This window comes from Anabas testudineus, chromosome 21, assembly GCF_900324465.2.
Source record: "Anabas testudineus chromosome 21, fAnaTes1.2, whole genome shotgun sequence".
Classification (NCBI taxonomy): domain Eukaryota; kingdom Metazoa; phylum Chordata; class Actinopteri; order Anabantiformes; family Anabantidae; genus Anabas; species Anabas testudineus.
In genome coordinates, this window is record NC_046629.1 from 11108181 (window position 1) to 11132434 (window position 24254).

The following is a 24254-nucleotide window of genomic DNA, read 5'->3' on the forward strand; positions in this document are numbered from 1 at the left end:
TTTTCCTTCTTTGTTTTACCTGACGGGACATTTTTACTTTGAGACAAATGTCGGAATTATGGGAAAAATAACAACATTTATTTTTAAATTTGATCAGGAACATTCATTTGTTCCTGTAATGATCTACCTGCAGCACCGAAGTGAGAGTAAAGCCGCATCCGCGTAGATGTGATTTGTTTCTGTTTCATCTGTCGAAAATGGTTCGACTGGATTTGTTGGTGTATTTTACTGTCTCCTGTTCATTAGGTGAGTTACCCGATTATGCTGATTTAATAACATAAAAGTCGAGTCGTAACTTAACTCTAAACGACTTATTAAAAATAGTTTGAAGCAGTAAAACAGGTCGTGTTGTCTTAAAAAGTGAAAATGTGTCTGAGGTTTACAACAGCTAGTGGCCATGCTGTGGAAATCTGCTTTTACCTGATACTATTTCCATATTTTATTGTTCAGATCTTTAAAGTATTACTTCTGAATGCTGAAGTAGTAGGACATACATTGCTCTTAGTTTGCAAATCATTAACAGTCTCTTTACACCTATATGGCCTAATAAACAACAGGCCAAAGTACAAATCATCCCACTGTTCAGTCTATCAAATACATAATTTCCAGGGTTTATAAGCTTAAAAGTGTGTTAACCTGATATTATTTTTGTTGAAGCTGTATCACAGAGATGGTCTATGGTAGTTTTTAGGCTGTTTGTTGGTTTGTTGTGTTTAATTGTGGAAGGTTTAACAAAATCATGTTGAGTTGTAGTCTATTTACTGCAGTTTTTAACTGCATCACATCATCAGCAGATGAAGTTTGCTCAGATGTCTCAATCGACCATTTCAAAAACTGGTCCTGATTTAGAATGTGACCCATTGGTCTCTGACTATGTTGGTTGTTTTTTTTGTTTTTTTTATCATTTTCTGCTTCTAGTTTCTGGACAATCTCCATATTATGGACTCAAAGGACTTAAGGTCAACCTGAAGCCACAAGTCACTAGTCGACTCCCGGATGAAATTCTGTGGAAGCATAATGGCAATAAAGTGATAGAGTTTGATGGAAAACAGGATCACGTGTACGGCCTGTTTAAAAACAGGGTCACTCTTGACCGTGTTTCTGCAGAACTCAATATCTCAGACCTCAGATATGAGGACAGTGGAGAATATGCAGTTGAAACATTTACAAACAAAGCGTTTGATCGTAAAACATATAAGTTGGAAGTTATAGGTAAGTTTCTACTAACTTTTAAACTAAGGAGAACAAAGACCAAAAACAGAACTACAAAAGAGTAAATTTAGAACTTTGAACTTTACAATTAATGATCAAGGCTGCTCCATAACAGTTGGATGCATTAATTCACAATATTTTACCAACGAGGTTGCCAAAACAACTTAAAGAGTGATTATTTTTTAACTTATTGCAAGTCCAATCTCAAGATGAAACAAAGGGCTGTGCATATAGCTGTTGATTCTGGTTGCAGCAACTGGAAAAAACACATCCAACAGGAGAGTTAATAGTAGCCTTAAAAAAACTTGTGAATGAGAGAAAATAAATGCAGCAAACTGAACAACATTAAGAATGGTGGTAATTGCAGAGATCAAATAAATCATTTCCAAAGAGGGAATTACTGTGACTTTTCTTCATTGCAATATCCATGACAGAAATGACATGAGTAACAATAATTTGACCATGATGTTTTCCTAACCTGAGATTAAGTACTACAACTCAACTCTCTGTTGTTTTTACATCCAACATTATTGTATAAATCCATGGAACATGAGGGAATAATACATATATTTTTGTAGTTTTGCATTTATATCAATTTATTTTTGTTTATATATATTTATTTAGACAAGGTTGCCAAACCAACCATATCATGTCAGAAGGACGATGGCAGCTTCTCTACTACACATGGAAATCAGGCAACACTGAGCTGCTCTGCAGAGTCTAGACAACCTCAACACCTACAGTACGAGTGGATCTCACATGGAACTGTTCAGCCTGGTCAAAAGTTAACGATAACCCTGAACGATGATAACGAAGAATATAGCTGTAGAGTGAGCAACCCTCTGACTAGTGAAACAACTAAATTTACTACAAAAGACTGTAACTCTGGTAAGATTTTAGTCAGTATCAGCTTTAACGCATAATTATAATAAATGTTTTAGAATTTGTCAACTTAAGCAAAAAGCTTCCAATAGAAAATAAAAAGCTTTAATTATGAAACAATACCTCCACTGCTACATTGATGATAGAATGTGAAACAGAGGATTCATAGAGACATAAAACATACAAACAACTTGCATAATCAATGTTAAGACTCATATAACAAATGTATTTCTATCAAATATATCTCTTTCTGAACACAGTTTCACAGTGAATTAATACAGAATATATACTCTGGTTGTAGTATCATGAGTTCATGTTTTAAAATCTAAACTCTAGACTTATATCTTCAGGAATATTGTTTTAATGTGATGTAATAAGTTTCTGTAAGATTGACATTTGTTTTTCTGTGCAGATGAAAGTTCATCTAGAGCATGGATTGCTGGCCCGATCTTTGCTGTCATCCTTGTAATAGTAGTAATAGTTGCAGTCATAATATGGTGCATGAGAAAGCAAAAAGGTACAAAAAATTACTCCTTAACCAGATAAGTTGGTCCTGTAAGTTGGTGGGAAGAAAAAGGTTTTCTGCATAAATCAGTCATGCACTGTGATCTGATCTTTATCAAAGTCACAAATGTCAACAAGCACAACATTTATAAACTGAGAAAAGAAACATGATCTCTCATGTTTGTATTGAACAAAACTATTAAGCATACAGTGATGGTGGATAAAGTACTGGTAGAACCATCTTTGACAGCAAGCCCTTTCTTTGACAGCAAGCCCTTTGTACCGTTTTAAAATTTGTACCAAATTTTAAAACGGTACTGATGATGAAAGGTTTTAGTGACCTCACCTTCATTCGAACCTTGTGAACTGATATGTCAGGAATAGAATATGACTCTGGACAGACATGTGTGTCTGCATGCATCTTTTATTTCTTCTTTTTGTTACTAATGATGCCTTTATGTTTCAGGATCAAATAAGAGGCGAACTCAAACTGAAGAAAGTAATCATTTTTTACACCCACCAGATAAAGATTCACACCCAAAACCAGGTTAGACTAACAAAAATGATCACTGATACTGTTCATAGAATAAAAAATACAAGTTCATATTTCTGGTCATTACCGTTCACTCTTTGTAGGGTATGTCAAAGAACGTTTAGATTAACAACAATTAGTAACAAAAACTGTGGTACTCAACCGTCAAGTAAAGACAAAAACAATCTCTGACTTCCAGTTGTTCACTGCCCTTTGTCTCCTGGTTTATTTGCTGAACTTTTATAGTATAGTAAGAAAATTAAATTCTGTGTTAAAGATGTTCAGATTGGTTTCTTTAGTTTTTAGCAATTCTGGACATTTTAGACTTAACAGTTTAGAAAATAATGTTTTAACCTATTTGACATTGATATTAAAATTGAGGGGTCCTGGTGCCTTAGTGGTAGAACATTTGGTTGCAATAAAGGATAAATCCATCTCACCCACCAAGTGTGTCCCAGCCCAGCCCCTCAAAGGGCAATCCTGGCTTGTAAATTAAATGCCAAAAATCGATCCTGGTGCCCAAAAATAGAAAGTACCAACAAAAATCAATGCAGTTATGCAGACACAATCAAACTAATTTAGCAACTAAACATATGAAGTAACAACTGAAATCACTGCAAAATTGGGCAAACAAATTACAAGCAGAGAAAGCAAAGTACTATAACTAAGGGCAAGATCCAGTGTGAAACAAAATGGTGAGTCCGTGAGAAAGTCCATGTAAATTAACCATGTGAAAACAATCAACGTACAAATAAACCAAGTGTGACAACAAACCTACAAACTAACCAGGAGACAGGTCTTCATACGACAAACCAAAAACATGTAGAAGCACATGTGACAAACTGGCAACGAGAATGATCACTGAACTATAAAACAAAAGGTGAAACAAATCCATAATTAGGGTGCAGGAGAGTGGAGAGTGCAGGTGGTCCAAATGAGGGCATTAGGAAGTGGCTGTAGTCGGGAGTGAGACAAGGTGAACACAGTGGGGAGACAGAAACAAGATCAACAGAACGGGGACAAAAAAGGAACTGTGACAGACAGAGCTAAGATCCAAGTTAGATACTGACTTTAAGATTAAAACCTTTTCTACAAACAATAATAGCAAAAGTTAAAATATCCATGAAGCACAAACTCCTAAATCTCTTTTTGTAGTTCATATAGATAATGCATTATAATGAATATTGTTGCATTTTATGGTTCTCATTTGTATATTTATCACTTTTTTGTTAATGTCCCATGTTTTCTTTAATGGACTCTTCTATTCAATTTTCAAGTTAATTTTATCTTAGGTTTTACATTTTTGTTCTTTTTTTCTTTGATGCTACAAGTTCATATTTCTGGTTGTTACTGTTCACTCTTTGTAGAGTATTTGACAGAACTGGTTGCTCACTTGGAAAAAAAACATGCTTCTCAGTTTAAGAAAAACTGTGGTACTCAGCCTCCAGTCAAAGACACATCGAAAGGTAATTTTATGTTTCTTAGAATTGATACTTAATCTTACCAGTAAAATACATTGATTAGAGGCAATAAAAGCTAGCTCAAATAGCACCTGAAACAAATTTTAACTATTTTAGTATGTTTTTATTATTCCTGTTACTTTTAAATAAATTGACAATTTCATTTGTTAAATACCAGAAACCACTGTTTTAAATCATAACTCTCAAGCAGACACATTTAAAATTTCCTTTTGTCTGAGTTCAAATTCCAAAAGTGTTCAGTTAACAATCAAATGAACTGAGAGAAAACCTGTGTAGTTATTTTCATGGCAATTGTCCCTTAAAATAGTGTTCAGTCCAATTCATTAAGCTTGTTATAGTTTGAGTGCTACTTGTTATAAACATTGCACATTGTTCTTTACTGGATTGTTTAACTTTCTACACTCAAAACCTTTTCTAGGTGGTTTAACAACCTTAACATATTAATTTTCTGTAAATTGTTCTGTGTTTCAGGTTTCAACAAGCCATCTCCTGCTAAGGGTTTCAACAAAGTTCCTGGCATTAACAAAGAAGATGCAGATACAGACCAGCACAAAGAACCTGATTCTTCAGCCTCTGAGAAGACACATGAACCTGAACCAGACCCAGATGGTGAGTTGGATTGTAGTGAGGATCTACAATCATCTCCTACTCCTGAACTAGCATTCTCATTAATGTTTGAGCCACATTACCAGAACTAGTACTACAGTTTATATACTGGTTTCTTAGCCTTCAGTTCAAGAAACATTGACAGTTAATTTACTGTTTCTTATCATAGATACTTAATCATACCAGTAAAATACAGTGATTAGAGAAAATAACTGGTAGCTCAATTAGTAATTTAATTCCTATTTATTATTTCCAAATACACATCTTTAAATTTCTTTTGTTTGATGAAGAGGTCAAATTAAGTTAACTATCACAAAGCTGTGAAGTTCTTTTTTTTATATCTTAAAGTATTATTATTATTAGTATTAATAATACTACTACTAATAATAATTGTAATGTCTGTTTTCTGTGTGTCAGGTTTGGACAACAAAGCAGACAGTGACACAAAAACAACATCCCCTCCTCTGGGTAGAAAACCATCTTATTCTGAGGATTTGAACAATGTTCTTGGCAGCAACAAAGTCGATTCAGACCAGCACCAAGAACCTGATTCTTCAGCCTCTAAAAAGACACCTGAACCTGAATCAGTCCCAGCTGGTGAGTTGGATTGTAGTGAGGATCTACAGTCATCTCCTGCTGCTGAACAGTGCTAACAGTTTGGAAATAACACTTCATCACTCTCCACAGTCACAGATAAAACAAACACTCAGGGAAATACAAAGGAAAGCAGCAATCATTTGAAAACAGACCATGAAATAATGGATTACGTTGTTTATATAAGATATACCACTACAGTTTTGCTCAGTGCAGCTTTTGTTCATACAAATTTCTTTACTCTGTTTCAGACCCGGAGCAGACACCAGATGAGGATGGGGAAGCAGAGTCTCCTACTGCAAATGTTGTCTCTCCTCCTCTTCCTGAGTCATGTTTAGAGGAGGAAGAACATTTAGTGGAAAAAAACCATCATATAGATAAATCAGTTTCTGAAGATGAAAATGAATCAGACAATGATCAGCAAGATGCAAACACGGAAAAGAGTTTGTCTTCAGACTCTGACCATCCTCCAAGTCCCACAGAAGCAGACCACAGTAACACTAATACATATGAAGACTCTCCAGATGCTGCACATTCTGAGTCAGAACAAGAAAAAGACCAGAGTGAATCAGACAAGTTTGAGGTGCAGTCAGACAGCAGCTCAGCAAAGACAGATAATAGAGAAGACGAAGGGGAAACTGAGGAAAATCAGGACCAGAGTAGTTCAAAAGAAAAACAGGCAGACAGTGATAGTGAGGATAAAGAACAAGAAAAGGCTGGGAAAGCTGCTGAATAGGCCTGTTTACAGTTTGTCAAACTGAAAAGAAAAGATGGTGAAGGTGATGTTTTAATTACAACACAGCAGAATGCAAAGGTACAAGATCGATACAAATATGTAGGCAGAGTTGAGAATATGGAGAAAAAAAAAACAGTTCAACAGCAGACAAGTAATCACCATGAGTTCAGGAAGAGAGAAGCAGATAATTAGGTGGAAATGAGGACAGTTTTAGAATAGAATAGAACAGAATAGAATAGAATAGAGTAATACTTTATTGATTGTAAGTTATTACTTTGTTCCAGCTGCCTAGTAGAAACAAAAACAGACAGAGATCAAAAAAGATAAATTAGTGCAATGTGCAATTTATATGGATGTTGAGATTCAGTATTGGAGATTAAAATAAGACACTATTAATCTCTGTTTATCTTTTTAAGCCATAAGAACCCACAGCGACACAGGGGTCACCAACTCTTATTTTTAAACTTTTTTAAAACCGTGTTCTGTCTGGTAGCATAGCATGCGACATGGAGTACTGGATGCCTTGTTGTGCTTTTTCAAGTGAAGTATGTGTCTTTACCCACGTCTAACTAGGGTATATTATACTAGTTAGTACTCTTTTGGTAAGATTTCCTAGATGGTCTTGCTTTTAACATCATGTAGTGTGACTATGAGCTGTACATTGAAATTTTAATTGTACATAAAAGTATACGCTAATGCATAAATCTGCAATATAAATATATTTGTCAACTTATGGGTTCAGGGCTCAACCTAAATCAACTATTGAAGACAAACAAGAGGTTTGTTTAACTTGATCCAGTCAGGATCGAGTTAAACAAACCTCTTCCTCCAATATTTAGTCATGCTGCTATATACAGGAGACTGCGGTTCGAATCCCACCTTTTTCCACCTTAGGCAAGACCTCCTTACACTTTGGATAAAAGTGTCTGCCAAATGACTAAATATAAATGAGTTCACAGAAATGATCATGTGATTGTGTAGTTGATTCTGAGAAAATAAAAAAAGCTTAGTGTTAATGCAGGAGCAATTTATATAGTTAATTGAATTCTACATTTAACAGAATTATTACCACACACAGTGTGGTTTTGAATTAGTGGCAACACAGAGTGGAAAGTAGTGGAAAACTCTCATTTATTTACATTCATTTATTAAGTTTCATCAGTTTCTGATGAAATATTCTATTTGTTCTAATGTTTTCACTTTAGACAAGTTTCCTTCATGGAGTGAAACAAACTATTTACTGCATAAGCAATGAGTTGCTCTAAGAGGGAAGTGAAAGTTGCCCAGTTGTTTACACTCAGGATCAGTTTTCCACACAGTTTAAATTAACTACACAGCTGTGCTACAAACAGTAACACACGAGACAGGTGTTGTTGAACTTCTATCTTTATGTCAAACTAAGTTTTACTGTAGATCTTGAACCATAGAAAGTTCAAGATTTCTGGATTCTTGTTTTGGGAACAGTTTGATGATATTTTGAACTATTACTATTTTGTATGGTTGTTTTGCCAAATCTTTTATTTTTGTGTGCTTTTTAGTTTTGGTGGTTTACAAAACAAGTTTTATGTTGTCTCTTTCAGACTTAAATCATAGTGGTTCAGACATGTCAGTTCCTGCCTCTGGCGGATTCTTGTGCTGGCTTTCTGAACAAGTCTCTGCACCTAGACTTAGAGATGTTTCTCTGAGTCTCTAATATAGGGATTAAAAAACCAGTTGCCCTGCCTCAGGTGTAACGAACACCTTTATAATTGTCTCGGGTTAAGAGCTACTTTCACTTTCCCTTCTTTGGTTTATCTGTCGGGACATTTTTACTTCGAAACTAACTTGGAAAATATGGGAAAATGTCAACATTCCTTTTCAAATTTGATCAGAAACATTCATTTGTTCCTGTAATGATCTACCTTGAGCGCAGAAGTGAGAGTAAAGTCCCATCTGCGTAGCTGTGATTTCTTTCTGTTTCACCTGTCTAAAATGGTTCGTCTGGATTTGTTCGTGTACTTTATTGTCTCCTGTGAGTTACCCGATTATACTGATTTAATAACATAAAACAGTCTTTGAGTCGTAACTTAATAGTTTGAAGCAGGAAAACAGGTTGTGTTGTATTAAAAAGCAAAAATCTGTCCGAGGTTTACAACAGCTAGTGGCCATGCTGTGGAAATCTGTTTTTAACTGATACTGTTTTCCCTATTTTATTGTCAGAGCTTTGCTCCTGAATACTGAAATTGTAACATGTACATTTGATCTTAGTTTGCAAATCATTAACAGTCTCTTTACACCTATATGGCCTAATAAACAACAGGCCTAAGTTGAAATCATCCCACTGTTCCTTGATGCTATTCCAGTCTATCAAATGCATAATTTCCAGGGTTTATAAGCTTAGAAGTGTGTTAACCTGATATTATTTTTGTTGAGGCTGTATGACCGAGATTATCTATTGTAGTTTTTTAGGCTATTTGTTGGTATGTTGTGTTTAATTGTGGACGGTTTAATAAAATCATGTTGAGTTGCAGTCTATTTACTGCAGTTTTTAACTGCATCACATCATCATCATCAGCAGATGAAGTTTGCTCAGATGTCTCAGTCGACCATTTCAATAACTGGTCCTGATTCAGAATGTGACCCATTGGTCTCTGACTGGTATCCTTTTTGTTCTTTCTGTGGATGACCTCAGACCTTTTTCTTCAGCCACTGCAGATTTGAGTCTAGTTTTCACAGGCACCTTCTTTTTTTGTAAATTCTGCTCTAAACCAACCTCGTCTGAATCAGCAAAACATAGTTAAAGAGGTCTTATGTCACATCTTTTGGTGTTTAAATATACTAAACTCTTTCAAACATTATGTTGCTTGTTTTTTAACCTTACCATTTTCTGCTTCTAGTTTCTGGACAATCTCTGTTTTATGGACTCAAAGTGGAGAATGTGCAGTCAAAACATACACAATCAAAGTGTTTGATCATAAAACATATAAGTTGGAAGTTATAGGTAAGTTTCTACTGTCTTATAAACTAAAGAGAACTAAGACCAAAAACAGAGCTACAAAAGAGTGAATTTTGAACTTTGAGAACTTGAACTTGAACTTTTTACACTTACAATTAATGATAATGCTGCTCCATAAATGTTGGATGCATTAATGCACTTTGCCACCAAGGTTGTCAAAACGACTTAAAGATTTATGTAACAACTTATTTCAAGTTCAATCTCAAGATGAAACAAAGGGCTGTGCATATAGCTGTTGCTTCTGGTTGCAGCAACTAGAAAGAAAAACATCCAACAGGAGAATTAGTAGTGACCTTAAAAACTTGTGAATGACAGAAAATAAATGCAGCAAACTAAACAGCAACCAGTTCAGGATCTGCTGACATTAAAAATGGTGATAATTGCAGAAATCAGATACATAATTTCCAAGGAGGGAAATGCTGAGACTTTTTTTCATTGCACTATAATTGGTATATCCAGTGTCCTACTGTATAGAAGTGTTTGCCTCCTTTCGTATCAGACTTTTTTCCTCTGCTAACATGATTTGAGACATGACATGAGTAGCAATAATTTGACCATGATGTTTCCTAACCCAAAATCAAAAACTACAACTACGCTCTCTATTGTTCTGATAAGCACTTCTTGTCCTTTATATTAAATTTGAAGTGTTTTTATATGCAACATTATTGTATAAATCCATGGAACATGAGGGAATAATTAACCCTTTCATGCATCGTGGTCACTACAGTGGACAGCTATTTAAAAGCTGTTTTCTTGTATGTGCATGGGTTCTGACTGAGAAGTTGCATATAATCCACTTCTTTGGACGCTAGTGCGTTAGTCTGTTATACTGCCCCTTACTGGTCAACCAGTGGACAGGTGAAGAACTGGAAAAAAAAACCTTTACTTAAGTTACTTTAGTTTTTGTTTATTTATGCCCAAAGGGTAATAAAAGCACCAAGAACAAAATCCTGACTGTGGCTTTCATAATTCATGCATGAAAGGGTTAAAAAAAAAATTCTTTTTGCATTTATGTACATTTATTTTTGTTTATTATGTTTATTTAGATAAAATTGCCAAACCAACCATATCGTGTCAGAGGGACAATGGTAGCAGCTCTATTGCACATGATAATCGGGCAACACTGAGCTGCTCTGCAGAATCCAGACAACCTCAACACCTACAGTACGAGTGGATCTCACATGGAACTGTTCAGCCTGGTCAAAAGTTAACAATAACTCTGAGCGATGATAACGAAGAATATAGCTGTAGAGTGAGCAACCCTCTGACTAGTGAAACAACTAAATATACTACAAAAGACTGTAACTCTGGTAAGATTTCAGTCAGTATCAGCTTTAATGTGTATTTATAATAAATAATGTGAAATTTGATAACTTAAGCAAATAGCTTCAAATAGAGAATAAACGGCTTTAATTAGGAAACAATACCTCCACTGCTACAAGTTAAGAAAAGAGACATGATCGTATTGAACAAACCTGATAAACATACAGAGTGATGAAGTACTGGTAGAACCACCTTTGACAGCAAGTCAAAGCAAGCCCTTACTTTATCTGTAGATTTGACCGGTAAACTCCACAGCTCCATCTTATCTCAGTTCAATCATTCAGGTCTACATCCCCTCCCGTCCACTGCGCTCAACCAGGGAACGTCATCTGGTGGTACCAGCACCACACAGTCGACACCAAGGAAAACTGTTCAGCTCAGTTATCCCACGATAGTGGAATGAGCTGCCTATTGCCTTTTGTTTCTCACAATGGATACTTAATCATACCAGTAAAATACATACACAGTACATGTAGTACTACTAGTACAAGTACTACATCGGTTTCCCCATAATTTTGCTTTCAGTTTGGGCAATTTAAATTATTGAACAATTGAGCTGGTTAGTTTCTTACACTTGGTTCTTCAAACAATCTCTAACTTCCAGTTGTTCTCTGCTCTTTGCCTCCTGGTTTATTTGTTGAACCTTTATAGTGGAGAACAGTAAATTTAATTCTGTGTTAAAGATGTTCAGATTGGTTTCTTTAGTTTTCTTCAATTCTGGACATTTTAGACCTAAAAGAGTTTAGAAAATAATGTTTACCCTATGTATTTAGCATTATTGATATTTAATCTTGCAGCATCATTCCCAATATTGAAATTGAGGGGTTCTGGTGGGTCTTTATAGGACAAACCAAAAACAATCGGATACAGGCCAGCATGTAGAGGCACATGTGACAAATTAGCAACAAGAACAATGACTGAGGGGAACTATAAACCAAAGGTGAACGCAGGTGAAACAAATCCATAATTAGGGTGCAGGAGAGTGGAGAGTGCAGGTGGTCCAAACGAGGGCATTAGGAAGTGGCTGTAGTCGGGAGTGAGACAAGGTGAACACAGGGGGGAGACAGAAACAAGATCAACAGAACGGGGACAAAAAAAGGAACTGTGACAGACAGAGCTAAGATCCAAGTTAGATACTGACTTTAAGATTAAAACCTTTTCTACAAACAATAATAGCACAAGTTAAAATATCCATGAAGCACAAACTCCTAAATCTCTTTTTGTAGTTCATATAGATAATGCATTATAATGAATATTGTGACGAGCCTCAGAGTGAACAACTCTTTTTATTTTTAGAAGAACCAACACACAGTGACAACAGGTCTCAGCTCCCCCATTCAGTCACTCCGGAAGCTCTAAATCTCCCGCCTGTTTCTCCCGGGTCCCCTCTTCCCCACCCCCGGAAGCACACCTGACATCACACAACTATACACACTACAAAACAAAAGAACCAATTAAAAGAACCACATAACACATAACAGGAACTGGAACAGTCAAACACCAACAAAACAATGTGCCCCACCTCAGGGTCGCTACAATATTGTTGCATTTTATGTTTCTCATTTATATATTTATCACTTTTTTTTTTATTAATGTCCCATGTTTTGTTTAATGGACTGTTCTATTCAAATATCAGGTTCATTTTATCTTTCTTCTTTCTTTGATGCTACAAGTTCATATATGTTACTGTTCACTCTTTGTAGGGAATATCAAAGAACTTTGCTCAGTTTGACAAGTACCATGGTACTCAGCCTCCACTCAAAGACACATCGAAAGGTAATTTTATGTTTCCTACTATGGATTTTTAATCATACTAGTAAAATACATTGATTAGAGGCAATAAAAGCTAGCTCAAATAGCACCTGAAACAAATTCTTATTTTAGTATTGTTTATGTTTTGTTTTATTCATGTTACTTTTAAATAAATTAACAATTTTATCTGTAATATACCAGAAACTACTGTTTTAACTCTCAACTAGACACGTATAAAATTTCCTTTTGTCTGAGTTCAAATTCCAAAAGTGTTCAGTTAACAATCACATAAACAGAGAGAAAAGCTGTGTAGTTATTTTAATGGCATTTATTTGATTGACTAATTGACCCTTAAAATACTGTTCAGTTAACTAATTCATTGATCTAGTTATAGTTTCAGTGCTACTTGTTATTAACTTCACACACTGTTCTTTACTGGATTGTTTAACTTTCTACACTCAAAACCTTTTCTAGGTGGTTTAACAACTTATAATATATATAATAATTTATATTAATATAAATTTTCTGTAAATTGTTCTGTGTTTCAGGTTTCAACAAGCCATCTCCTGCTAAGGGTTTCAACAAAGTTCCTGGCATTAACAAAGAAGATGCAGATGCAGACCAGCACAAAGAACCTGATTCTTCAGCCTCTGAGAAGACACCTGGACCTCAACCAGTCCCAGCTGGTTCCTGAGCCGTGTTCAGAGGAGGAAGCACATTCAGGGGAAAACGACCATCAAATACTCAAATCAGTTAGACCTGTTTACAGTTCAGTACTGAAAAGACTAGATGGTGAAGGTGACATTTTAATTACAACACAGCAGAATGCAAAGGTACAAGATCGATACAAATATGTAGGCAGAGTTGAGAATATGGAGGACAAAAACAGTCCAATGGCAAATAAGTAAGGACCATGAGTTCAGGAGAACAGAAGCAGATAATTAGGTGGAAATAAGAACAGTTACAGCTGCCTACTAGAAACAAAAACAGAGATAAAAATTAAAAAGATAAATATAGCATCAAAATTAGCAAAATTAGTGCAATGCGCAATTTTTTATTAAAGTTGAGATCCAGTATTGGAGATTAAAAGAAGACACTAGTCATATGTTTATCTTTTTAACCTATAAAAACCCACGACTGTACAGGTCGTAACCCTAAAATGCAACATGGAGCACTGGATGTCTTGTTGCCTTGTTGTGCTTTTTCAAGTGGAGTATTTTTGTGTTTTTATCCTTGTGTAACTAAGTTGTAGTCTTGATTGGGTGTCACCAACACTTTTCCTTTCAGTAGAAATGGGTCTGGGTTTTTAGGAGTTAAGTGGCTGATATCATATGAAATTCTTACTAAACTTTGTATAACTAGTTGTTATTAAACAAATACAAAAAATACAAGAGATCATCTTATACACAGAGGAAGAATGAAAGACAGATGAAGATGGAAAGCACCTGACACAGAACTGATACTTTTCATCTTGTAGGATGTGACTGCCAGACTTTCTAACACACACACACAGTACACAGTATTCATTTTATTTATACTAGTTACTACTCTATTGTTAAGATTTCCTGAATGCTCTTGCTTTTAATATCATCATATAGTGTGCCTCTACTCTGACCCCTAACTAAATAATATAAGTGATTTTATAATGATGCATCTTATGATAGAACGTTATTATATGTTATTTGATATTTGTCAGCTTGTGGGTTCAGGGCTCAACAAGACATAAATCAACTAGTAAAGACAAACAAGAGGTTTGTTTAGCTCGATCCAGTCAAGACTTTTGTCACGCTTTGTAAGCGTATAGTGGCTGGATATTGTAGTGGTAAGATGACCATCCTCTATGCTGGAGATTGGGGTACGACTCCCACCTCCAGTAAGTGTCCTTAGGCAAGAACTCTGCCAAATGACTAAAGGTAGATAACAAATTGATTATTGATTATGTGATTGTGTAGTTGGAGCAGTTCCTGTGTCTAGAGTCTCTGCACCTAGAGAACTGTAAATACAATTGGGGGCTAGAGACACAAAATGGTCGGTTCATAGAGGGAAAGGTGTATGCACTGGGTGAATGAGATGTTGTTCACTGAATGTACAAGTTAAATACAATAAATACATGATCACAGAGAAACAAGTCTTGTGTGCTTCTTGTTCGTCTCGGGGCTCTAAAATCGTCCCTTAAACACTTTCTTAATTACAACAAAGATTCTGGCATAACTAATTTGTTTATATATATATATATATATATATATATATATATATATATTTTTTTAGTTTATAGTTAAGAGGAAACGAGAAACTATTCCAGCTATTCCAAACTCGAGTTCCTGCTGCGCAACAATTAGCGTTAAAACTGTCAGAACCTGCGCAACCAGTTTCCCTGCTGTTAAAGTTTCTGGTATTTCTTAGCTCCAATGGAAACTCAGGTGTACAGAATACCTGCATAATCTTCTTGGGTTAAGATCTACTTTCACTTTTCCTTCTTTGGTTTACCTGTCGGGTCATTTTTACTTCGAAACAAATGTGGAAAATATGGCAAAATAACATTTCTATTGGTCAGGAACATTCATTTGTTCCTGTAATGATCTACCTGCAGCACCGAAGTGAGATTAAAGCCGCATCCGCGTAGATGTGATTTGTTTCTGTTTCACCTGTCGAAAATGGTTCGACTGGATTTGTTGGTGTATTTTACTGTCTCCTGTTCATTAGGTGAGTTACCCGATTATACTGATTTAATTACATAAAACAGTCTTCAAGTCGTAACTTAACTCTTAACGACTTATTAAAAATAGTTTGAAGCAGGTCGTGTTGTCTTAAAAAGTGAAAGTGTGTCTGAGGTTTACAACAGCTAGTGGCCATGCTGTGGAAATCTGTTTTTACCTGATACTGTTTTTCTTATTTTATTGTCAGATGTCAGAAGTATTACTACTAAATGCTGAAATAGTCTCTCTTTCTTACAGTCTCTTTACACCAATAGGGCCTAATAAACAACAGGCCTAAGAACAAATCTTTCCTCTTTTCCTTGATGCTGTCCCAGTCTATCAAATACATAATTTCCAGGGTTTATAAGCTTATAAGTATGTTAAGCTGATATTATTTTTGTTGAGGCTGTATCACAGAGATGGTCTATGGTAGTTTTTAGTCTGTTTGTTGTGTTTAATTGTGGAAGGTTTAAAAAAATCATGTTGCTTAGTAGTGTATTTACTGCTGTTTTTAACTGCATCACATCATCAGCAGATGAAGTTTGCTCAGATGTCTTGGTCGACCATTTCAATAACTGGTCCTAATTCAGAATGTGACTCATTGGTCTCTGACTGATATCCTCCGTGTTCTTTCTGTGGATGACCTCAGACCCTGTTCCTCAGCCAGTGCAGATTTGAGTCTGGTTTTCACAGGCACCTCATTTTGCCTGGTACATGGCAGTCATTTCTGCTCTATACCAACCTTGTCTGAATCAGCAAAACATATTTATGGTTTATATTGCAGAGGTCTTACGTCACATCTTTGCTGTTTAAATGTAATAAACTCTTTCAAACATTATGTTGCTTGTTTTTTTTTACCTCACCATTTTCTGCTTCTAGTTTCTGGACTATCTCTCTATTATGGACTCAAAGGACTCAAGGTAAACCTGAAGCCAAACGTCACTGGAGTCCTGGATGAAATTCTGTGGAAGCATAATAACAACAAAGTGATAGAGTTTGATGGAAAACAGGATCACGTGTACGGCCTGTTTAAAAACAGGGTCACTCTTGACCGTGTTTCTGCAGAACTCAATATCTCAGACCTCAGATATGAGGACAGTGGAGAATATACAGCGGAAACATACACAATCAAAGCGTTTGATCGTAAAACATATAAGTTGGAAGTTATAGGTAAGTTTCTACTAACTTTTCAACTAAGGATAACTAAGACCAAAAACAGAGCTACACAAGAGTGAATTTGTTATCTGACCTCCAAATGAATAATATTGCTGCTCCATAACAGTTGGATGCATTAATGCACAGCACTTTACCAACAAGGTTGACAAAACGACTTAAAGGTTGATGTAACAAATTATTTCAAGTTCAATCTCCAGATGAAACTAAGAGCTGTACATAGCTGTTGCTGCTGGTTGCAGCAACTGGAAAAAAAACTTTCACCAGGAGAATTACATTAGTAGTGGCCTTTAAAAAAACTTGTGAATGAGAGAAAATAAATGCAGCAAACTGAACAGCAACTTGTCAGAAGATTTCATGGATCAGCACTTCATGCTGACATTAAGAATCATGGTAATTGCAGAGATCAGGTAAATAATTTCCAAGGAGGGAATTACTGTGACTTTTCTTTATTGCAATATATATGACAGAAATGACATGAGTAACAATAATTTGACCATGATGTTTTCTTAACCTGAGATTAAGTACTACAACTCAACTCTCTGTTGTTCTAATAAGCGCTTCATGTCCTTTATATCACATTTGAAGTGTTTTTATATGCAACATTATTGTATAAATCCATGGAACATGAGGGAATAATATATACATTTTTCTAGTTTTGCATATATGTACATTTATTTTTGTTTCTATATTTATTTAGACAAGGTTGCCAAACCAACCATATCATGTCAGAGGGACGATGGCAGCTTCTCTACTACACATGGAAATCAGGCAACACTGAGCTGCTCTGCAGAGTCCAGACAACCTCAACACCTACAGTACGAGTGGATCTCACATGGAACTGTCCGGCCTGGTCAAAAGTTAACAATAACTCTGAGCGATGATAATGAAGAATATAGCTGCAGAGTGAACAACCCTCTGACTAGTGAAACAACTACATTTACAGCAAAAGACTGTTTTCAGACTGACTCTGGTAAGATTTCAGTCAGCATCAGCTTTAATGTATATTTATAATAAATGATGTGGAATTTGTCAACTTAAGCAAAAAGCTTCAAATGGAGAATAAATAGCTTTAAGTAGAAAACAGTACCTCCACTGCTACATTGATGATAGAATGTGAAGCAGATAATTTCATAGAGACATAAAACATACAAACAACTTGAATAATCAATATTAATACTGATCTAACACAGTTTTACAGTGAATTAATGAAGAATATATACTCTGGTTGTAGTATCATGAGTTCATGTTTTAAAATCTAAAATCTAGACTAAAATCTCAGGAACATTGTTTTAATTTATTGTAATATAGAAGTTTCTGTAAAACTCACATTTGTTTTTCTGTGCAGATGAAAGTTCATCTATAGCATGGATTGCTGTCCTGATCTCTGCTGTCATCTTTGTAGTAGTTGTTACAGGCATATTCTGCTGGAACGTTGGTCCCATAATTACAGTGTCAAGAAAAAGTAAGTGATTTTCTGGTTTTCCTTGTAAATCAGTCATGAAATGTGATCTGATCTTCACCAAATGTCAACAAGCACAACATTTATAAGCTGAGAAAAGAAACATGATCTCTCATGTTTCTATTGAACATACAGAGTCATGGTGGATAAAGTACTGGTAGAACCACCTTTGACAGCAAGCCAAAGCAAGAACTTTCTTTATCTGTAGATTTGACCTTAAGAGGAGGTTTTCCAGAATTGCTTAGGTCAGTAATATTAGGACATCTGGTGTGAATGGCTCTCTAAGGTTCATCTCTAAACGATGAGTTCTGGGTTCAGACTGGGCCACTCCAGAAGGCTACACAGCCATTCTGTAGTAGATACTTAAGGTTATTGTCCTGCTGTATTACCCCAACATCTACTGCTATGTGGCAGGAGGCACAAATTACCATGGAAACCCATTGTTTACACCACCTAACCTGTTATTAGCTACTAGCCCTGCAAATCACAGGCATGCTTCCAGATGAGAGACCTAAAAAACACCAGGAGACCTGAAATCCATCAGTAGGTCAGGAGTCAGAGGTGCAAAGCTGGAAAGAAAAAAAAAAAAACAACAAAAAAAAACCCATCATTCACTTACTTTATCTTGCCACTATTTAAGTATTGAAGAGAATTAGCTGATACACTGAGCATATATATTTACCAGTGTCTTTATAGTCAAAAGTTCTTCTGGGGTCTGTCACAAATCTTGATTTGCAGTAATACTGAACAAAAAAATCACTATACTAAACAGACTGTCTTTTTTCTTGATTCCAGCTTGTTTTATAAAAGGAAACAGAGATGATGTGGAAAAACAGTTACAACAAGATACAACACAAGGTATGATATTGTTTTCAATGCTCAATCTCTGTCCTATGCCTAGGATCCGACTCCATAGCCAGAGATCACACAGGACAAGAGAACTGAGATAAGGAAGCTTTTATTATTACAATAAAGATAAAGCAGAGTATGATTGTCCAAAAGCAGCAGGTGGGCCGAGCTGTCGTCAGGCGAGTATGGTGGTCTAGAAGAATAGACCAGAGTTAGATTGGGGCTAGGTGGTTGTTGGGTAATGTTTACGTTGGAGTACTCACCGAAATCTTCATGAGTGGTAGTCAAGAGGCAAGGGGATAGCGAACCGGTGAAGAGAATATGAGGAGATGCAGGTTGTGAATGTAGCGGAGCTTCCAAGATGGCCGACAGCAGAATAGCACATGCAGACTGGGAGCAGAGGAGGAGTGATGCGTTCTGTAGGATGAGCTATATAGCAAGCAGGAAGGGTTCATGCAATACACAGTTCACAGTTCTCCAGAAATCCGTGGTGCCGAGTGAAAAACCAATCCCGGGTCATACACAGTAAGGCCGTCCAAGAACAAATGTCCGTAAAGCTAAAGAAGGTCCAAATAACAATCCAAGTCAACACTAATAGGCTACACTGAGAGCAGGGATCCAAGAGGCAGATAGCAATGTCGGGAGACGGTCCAGGTCATACACAGTGATATATGATATCACTTTGAAGGAAATTCTTAAAATTTTGTACAAATATTTAGTTGGTATCAATGATGAAAGGTTGTAGTGACCTCACCTTCACCCTCACCTCTATGTGAACTGATATGTCAGAAATAGAAAATGAGTCTGGACAGATGTGTGTCTTTTTTTTCTTCTTTTTGTTACTAATTAATTAATACAGTATTTTATATTTCAGGATCAAATAAGAGGGGAGCGCAAAATGAAGAAGATGATCCTCTTCTTCACAGAGATGCAAATTGTCACCCAGAAGACAAAGTTTCATGTACTAGAAAAGGTTAGACTAACAAAAATGATCACTGATACTGTTCATAGTTTAAAGGTCCCAACAGGTTCATATTTCTGGTTGTTACTGTTCACTCTTTGTAGGGACCAAGACACATTGACAGGTAATTTTTCTTAGTTTCTTCCTGTGTCATGGATACTTAACATCATCAATTATAGAAAATAAATGGTAGAATAATTAATTAATTAAATTCTTGTTTATTACTTCCCAATACCCAATTTAACATCTTCAACTTGTTTATGTTTCATAAAGAGTTCAAATTCCAAGTGAGTCGGTTAACAATCACAAAGCTGTGAAGTTGTTTTTGTTTAAAACGTGTAAGTGTTTTTACTATTATTATTATTATCATTTATTTATTTATTATTTTTTATTGTTTCTGTGTCCAGGTTTGGACAAGAAAGCAAACAAAGACGATGCAGACCAGCACAAAGAACCTGATTCTTCAGCCTCTGCCTAAAATATTTATTTTTTGTAAATTGTTCTGTGTTTCAGGTTTGGACAAGCCATCTTCTGCTGAAGGATTGAACAAAGTTCCTGGCATTAACAAAGAAGATGCAGATGCAGACCAGCACAAAGAACCTGATTCTTCAGCCTCTGAGAAGACACCTCAACCTGAACCAGTCCCAGATGGTGAGTTGGATTGTTGTTGCATTTAATGGTTCTCATTAAAATATTTATCACCTTTTTTATTAATGTCCCACATTTTCTTTAATAGACTGTTGTTCTCAGATATCAAGTTCATTTTATCTTCCATTTTTTTTCCTCTTCTTACTTACATTATATTTTGTATTTCTGTATGTTTCAGGGTCAAATAAGGAGAAACCTCAAAATGAAGAAAATGTTTCTCCTCCTCACAGAGCACCTAATGTCAGCTCTGGTCAGCAACTTGTCAATTTGCCTCAAAGCAATGAGAACATGAATCCTAATGACTCTGACAGAAATCACACAGAAGATACCTAAACCTGATCCAGACCCAGCTGGTGAATTGGATTGTAGTGAGGATCTGAAATCCTCTCCTGCTCCTGAACGAGCCACATTACCAGAACTAGTACTACAGTTTTGTTTTTTTCTAGTTAGGTTCTTATACATGGTTCTTCAAACAATTTCTACCTTCCGGTTGTTCACTGCTCTTTGCATCCTGGTTTATTTCCCTCCTTCCCTTTATTGTGGGCAACAGTAAATTTGAGTTTGTGTTTCTTTAGTCAGATTGGTTGACCAAAGGAACATGACTAAAGCTGCTCAAAATGTGTAACTTTTCTGTAACTTCTTGTACATCTAATGTCTCACAATGCTTAGAATATACACTGTGTATCAAAAAAATAAATCCCACACTACACATAATTTGTTGGACAGACTTCACATCATTTCAGTAAGCTTCTGTAATGTCACAACATTTATTCCCTTCCAGAGCTGCGTTTATTTTTCTCTAAGATCTTGTATTGATGATGAAAGAGTCGGACTAGTGCACAAAGTCTTCTCCAGCACATCTCAAATGTTCTCCATGGGGTTAAGGTCTGGACTGTGGTGGCCAATCCGTGTATGAAAATAATGTCATGCTCTTTGAACTACTCTTTCACAATTTGAGCCTGATGAATCTTGGCATTATCATCTTGGATATGCCCGTGACATCAGGAAAGAAAAAAATCCATTGATGTAATAACCTGGTCATTCAGTATATTGAGGTAGTCAGCTGACCTCATTCTTTGGACACATAATGTTGCTGAACCTAGACCTGACCAACTACAGCCACCCCAGATAATAATACTGCCTCCACAGGTTTGTACAGTAGACACTAGGCATGATAGGTGCATCACTTCACCCATCACTCTTATTACTCTGATGCTCCCATCACTCTGGAACAGGGTAAATCTGGACTCATAAGATCACATGACCTTCTTCCATTGGACAGTCCTAAACCCAGTTTTAGTAGTTTCATTAATCAATATAATTCTTTTTACTATCAATTTGCACACAATAACCTATAATGTCAAAGTAAAAACATCAAAAAAATCTAAACCAGAAATACGAGATGGCTTAATGTAATACTGTTTAGTGGCCTACCTGTTAGTAATTACTAACCTGAATCTTCTTGGGTAAGTCTCTAAAAGTTTCTCAAACCTGGATTTAGGTTGTTTATCCCATTCAGTGAACAGCCATCTTAATGTCTCTCTACAGATGTTATATAGTGTTTAAATCTGGACTTTGGTTGAGTCACACAAGGACAGTCAGCAATGGTCTTGAAGCTGCTGCCATCTTGTTGTTTTGCCTACATGCCTCATCTTACAATGTAAATTGTAGTTGGGTTGGCATTGTAAACTTTCCCAATAGAAGCTTTTCTTTTAATAAAATATGTCTGCAGTTTCACAGGGGTCGATGTAATGAATTGTTTCCAAATTATTATCTGGTCTCATCTGTTCTCACATCTTATGCTGTTCATTGAAAGTCAAAGATTTAGTGTCACAAAACATCTTCAAACTGTAATTTCACTGCATTTTATTCTGCATCTTTTATACTAATTTTTTCTTACGCTCTTTCAGAACTAAAGAAGAAGGGAGACAAGGCTGAAGAAGCAAAGTCCCCTCCTGCAGATCGTCCTGTTCCTAAGCCACGTTCACGTTTGAGCAATGCATTACTAAAGACATTACCTTGAAACAAAACATAGGACGCTCTGATCAGGTAACAGTCAAAACTGTAGAGGAAGGAGTAGAGAAACTGCTTCATCAGTCTGAGTAAAAAGTGGTTTCTGGGGACCAATGTAAATCAGACACTGATCAGGAAGAAACCAACAAGAGAAAGAGTTCTTCAGACACAGAAGGTGAGGGTGAAACTGATGAGGACCGGAGAGTGATAATGACGATGAAGACACGCAAAGACAGATCAAATAAGAAAGGAGATAATGAGTGAAACAACACAGCCGAATGCAAAATGCTAAGATCAGTACAAATATGTAGAAAGCATGTGGGCAGAAGTGAGAATATGAAGGACTAAAACAGAACTGGTACTATGCAAATTGTAGGATGTGACTGTCAGATTGCTGGACTTGTGCAGAGATGTATTTTTAACCTTTATATTAGCTACTAGTTATTTTATTAAAATTTAGTGGGTGCTCCTGCTTTTATCTACTTCTTGAACTGAAGCTCTTTCATTTTTTGAAAACACATAAAAGTTTACTCTAATATTACATCAAGTATTTGAAATGAATAAAATGAATGAAAAAAGCTATTAGTTTAAAAACACTATCCTCATTAAACACATGTAATATTTTCCTCAGATGTGGAGAAGACATTACAGTATAATAATAGAATAACCACTAATTTCTTAAATCTCATGCTCTGACCTATCTGTGGTCTTATTTATAGTAAATACACTTTCGAGGAAGTAATGTATCACCAACATCACTTTTTGGTTTTATAAATCACAAAACAATATTTGTAATTTGATAATAATGTATTTTCTGATAAAACTGTACTGTGATGCTACTTTTTGAGATCAAATTATTATTTGTTATTACATATCAGTCTTTTCAGGTTATCAAAAATGCTTTATGCAAGCACGGATTTTTATTCTGACCAGCTTGATTGATTTCAAGTTATTAGTTTTTCTTAATTTTTTTTTATATGTCAAATATTTTAAAGATTTCTGTGTCTTCAAAGTGTGCTTAAAGAAATCTTCAAGTACAAGTTAATCTGAAAGTCGAATAATAAGTAATTATATGATATAGAATATAATAAACAATAATATAAACTCTTCAGCTCAGTGATCCCATGATGGTGGAATGAGCTGCCTATTTCTGCATTCTCAGCCACCTCACCTGTAATCTTTAAAAAACTGCTAAAAACAGAACTCTTCCGCATCTTCTTTTGCACTTAAAAAAAAAAAAAAAAAAACTTTTCTACTCTCTTGTACTTGTACTCTTTAAAAAGAAACACTTTTTTGATAGCACTTTGCTTTGATGTTTTTTCTCCTTGACTTAGACTTTGTTTGCTTGCGTTGTTCCTCACTTGTAAGTCGCTTTGGTCAAAATGTCTGCTAAATGACTAAATGTAAATGTAATAATAAGAATTTCTCCACTATAATTCTGTATATTGACTTAATGTGTGACGTGACTTGAAATGATTCTGCTGTGAATGATGCTGTATAAATAAAACTGAAATTATTTTATAGGAGAATTTATTTAGATGGTTGTTGAAATTAAATGGAATTCCCTTGTAATTAAATAAATTAAAACTGATCTGTCTCTCTATCTCTTTGCTAGTTTGAGACTGCAAATCTCATCTATCTAACCTCAATCTAACCTGCACACAAAAAGTGCAGATACTAAGACAGGAGAGCTCAAGGTATTTGTAATAATAGGTTTGTGTCAGTAGGGTGCAGTGTTTATCAGCCTTTCCTTCTTACTCATGAGCTGAAGTTGGAAATGTGTTGTTTTTAAGACATAAACACTAAAATGGTTAAAGTTAATCCTGGGTTATAAA

General features: G+C 35.6%; 1 protein-coding gene across 1 annotated transcript; it reads left to right on the forward strand.

Moving 5' to 3' along the window:
• On the forward strand, nt 1-22429 carry LOC113172810. The gene is made up of 8 exons (XM_026375839.1): nt 1-246; nt 919-1212; nt 1837-2100; nt 2507-2611; nt 3065-3145; nt 4498-4596; nt 20272-20409; nt 22317-22429. The coding sequence occupies exons 1-8, from the start codon at nt 198-200 to the stop codon at nt 22427-22429; spliced, it is 1143 nt and encodes a 380-aa protein (XP_026231624.1). The 5' UTR covers nt 1-197.
• Nucleotides 22430-24254: the final 1825 nt, after the last annotated feature.

Excerpts from the sequence above, each read along its gene's own strand:
- LOC113172810 (XM_026375839.1), top strand. The coding sequence starts at position 198 with ATGGTTCGACTGGATTTGTTGGTGTATTTTACTGTCTCCTGTTCATTA. Across the intron at positions 2,612-3,064 it reads GTGCATGAGAAAGCAAAAAG|GATCAAATAAGAGGCGAACT; the intron begins GTACAAAAAATT and ends TTTATGTTTCAG. Across the intron at positions 20,410-22,316 it reads ACCTGAACCAGTCCCAGATG|AACTAAAGAAGAAGGGAGAC; the intron begins GTGAGTTGGATT and ends ACGCTCTTTCAG.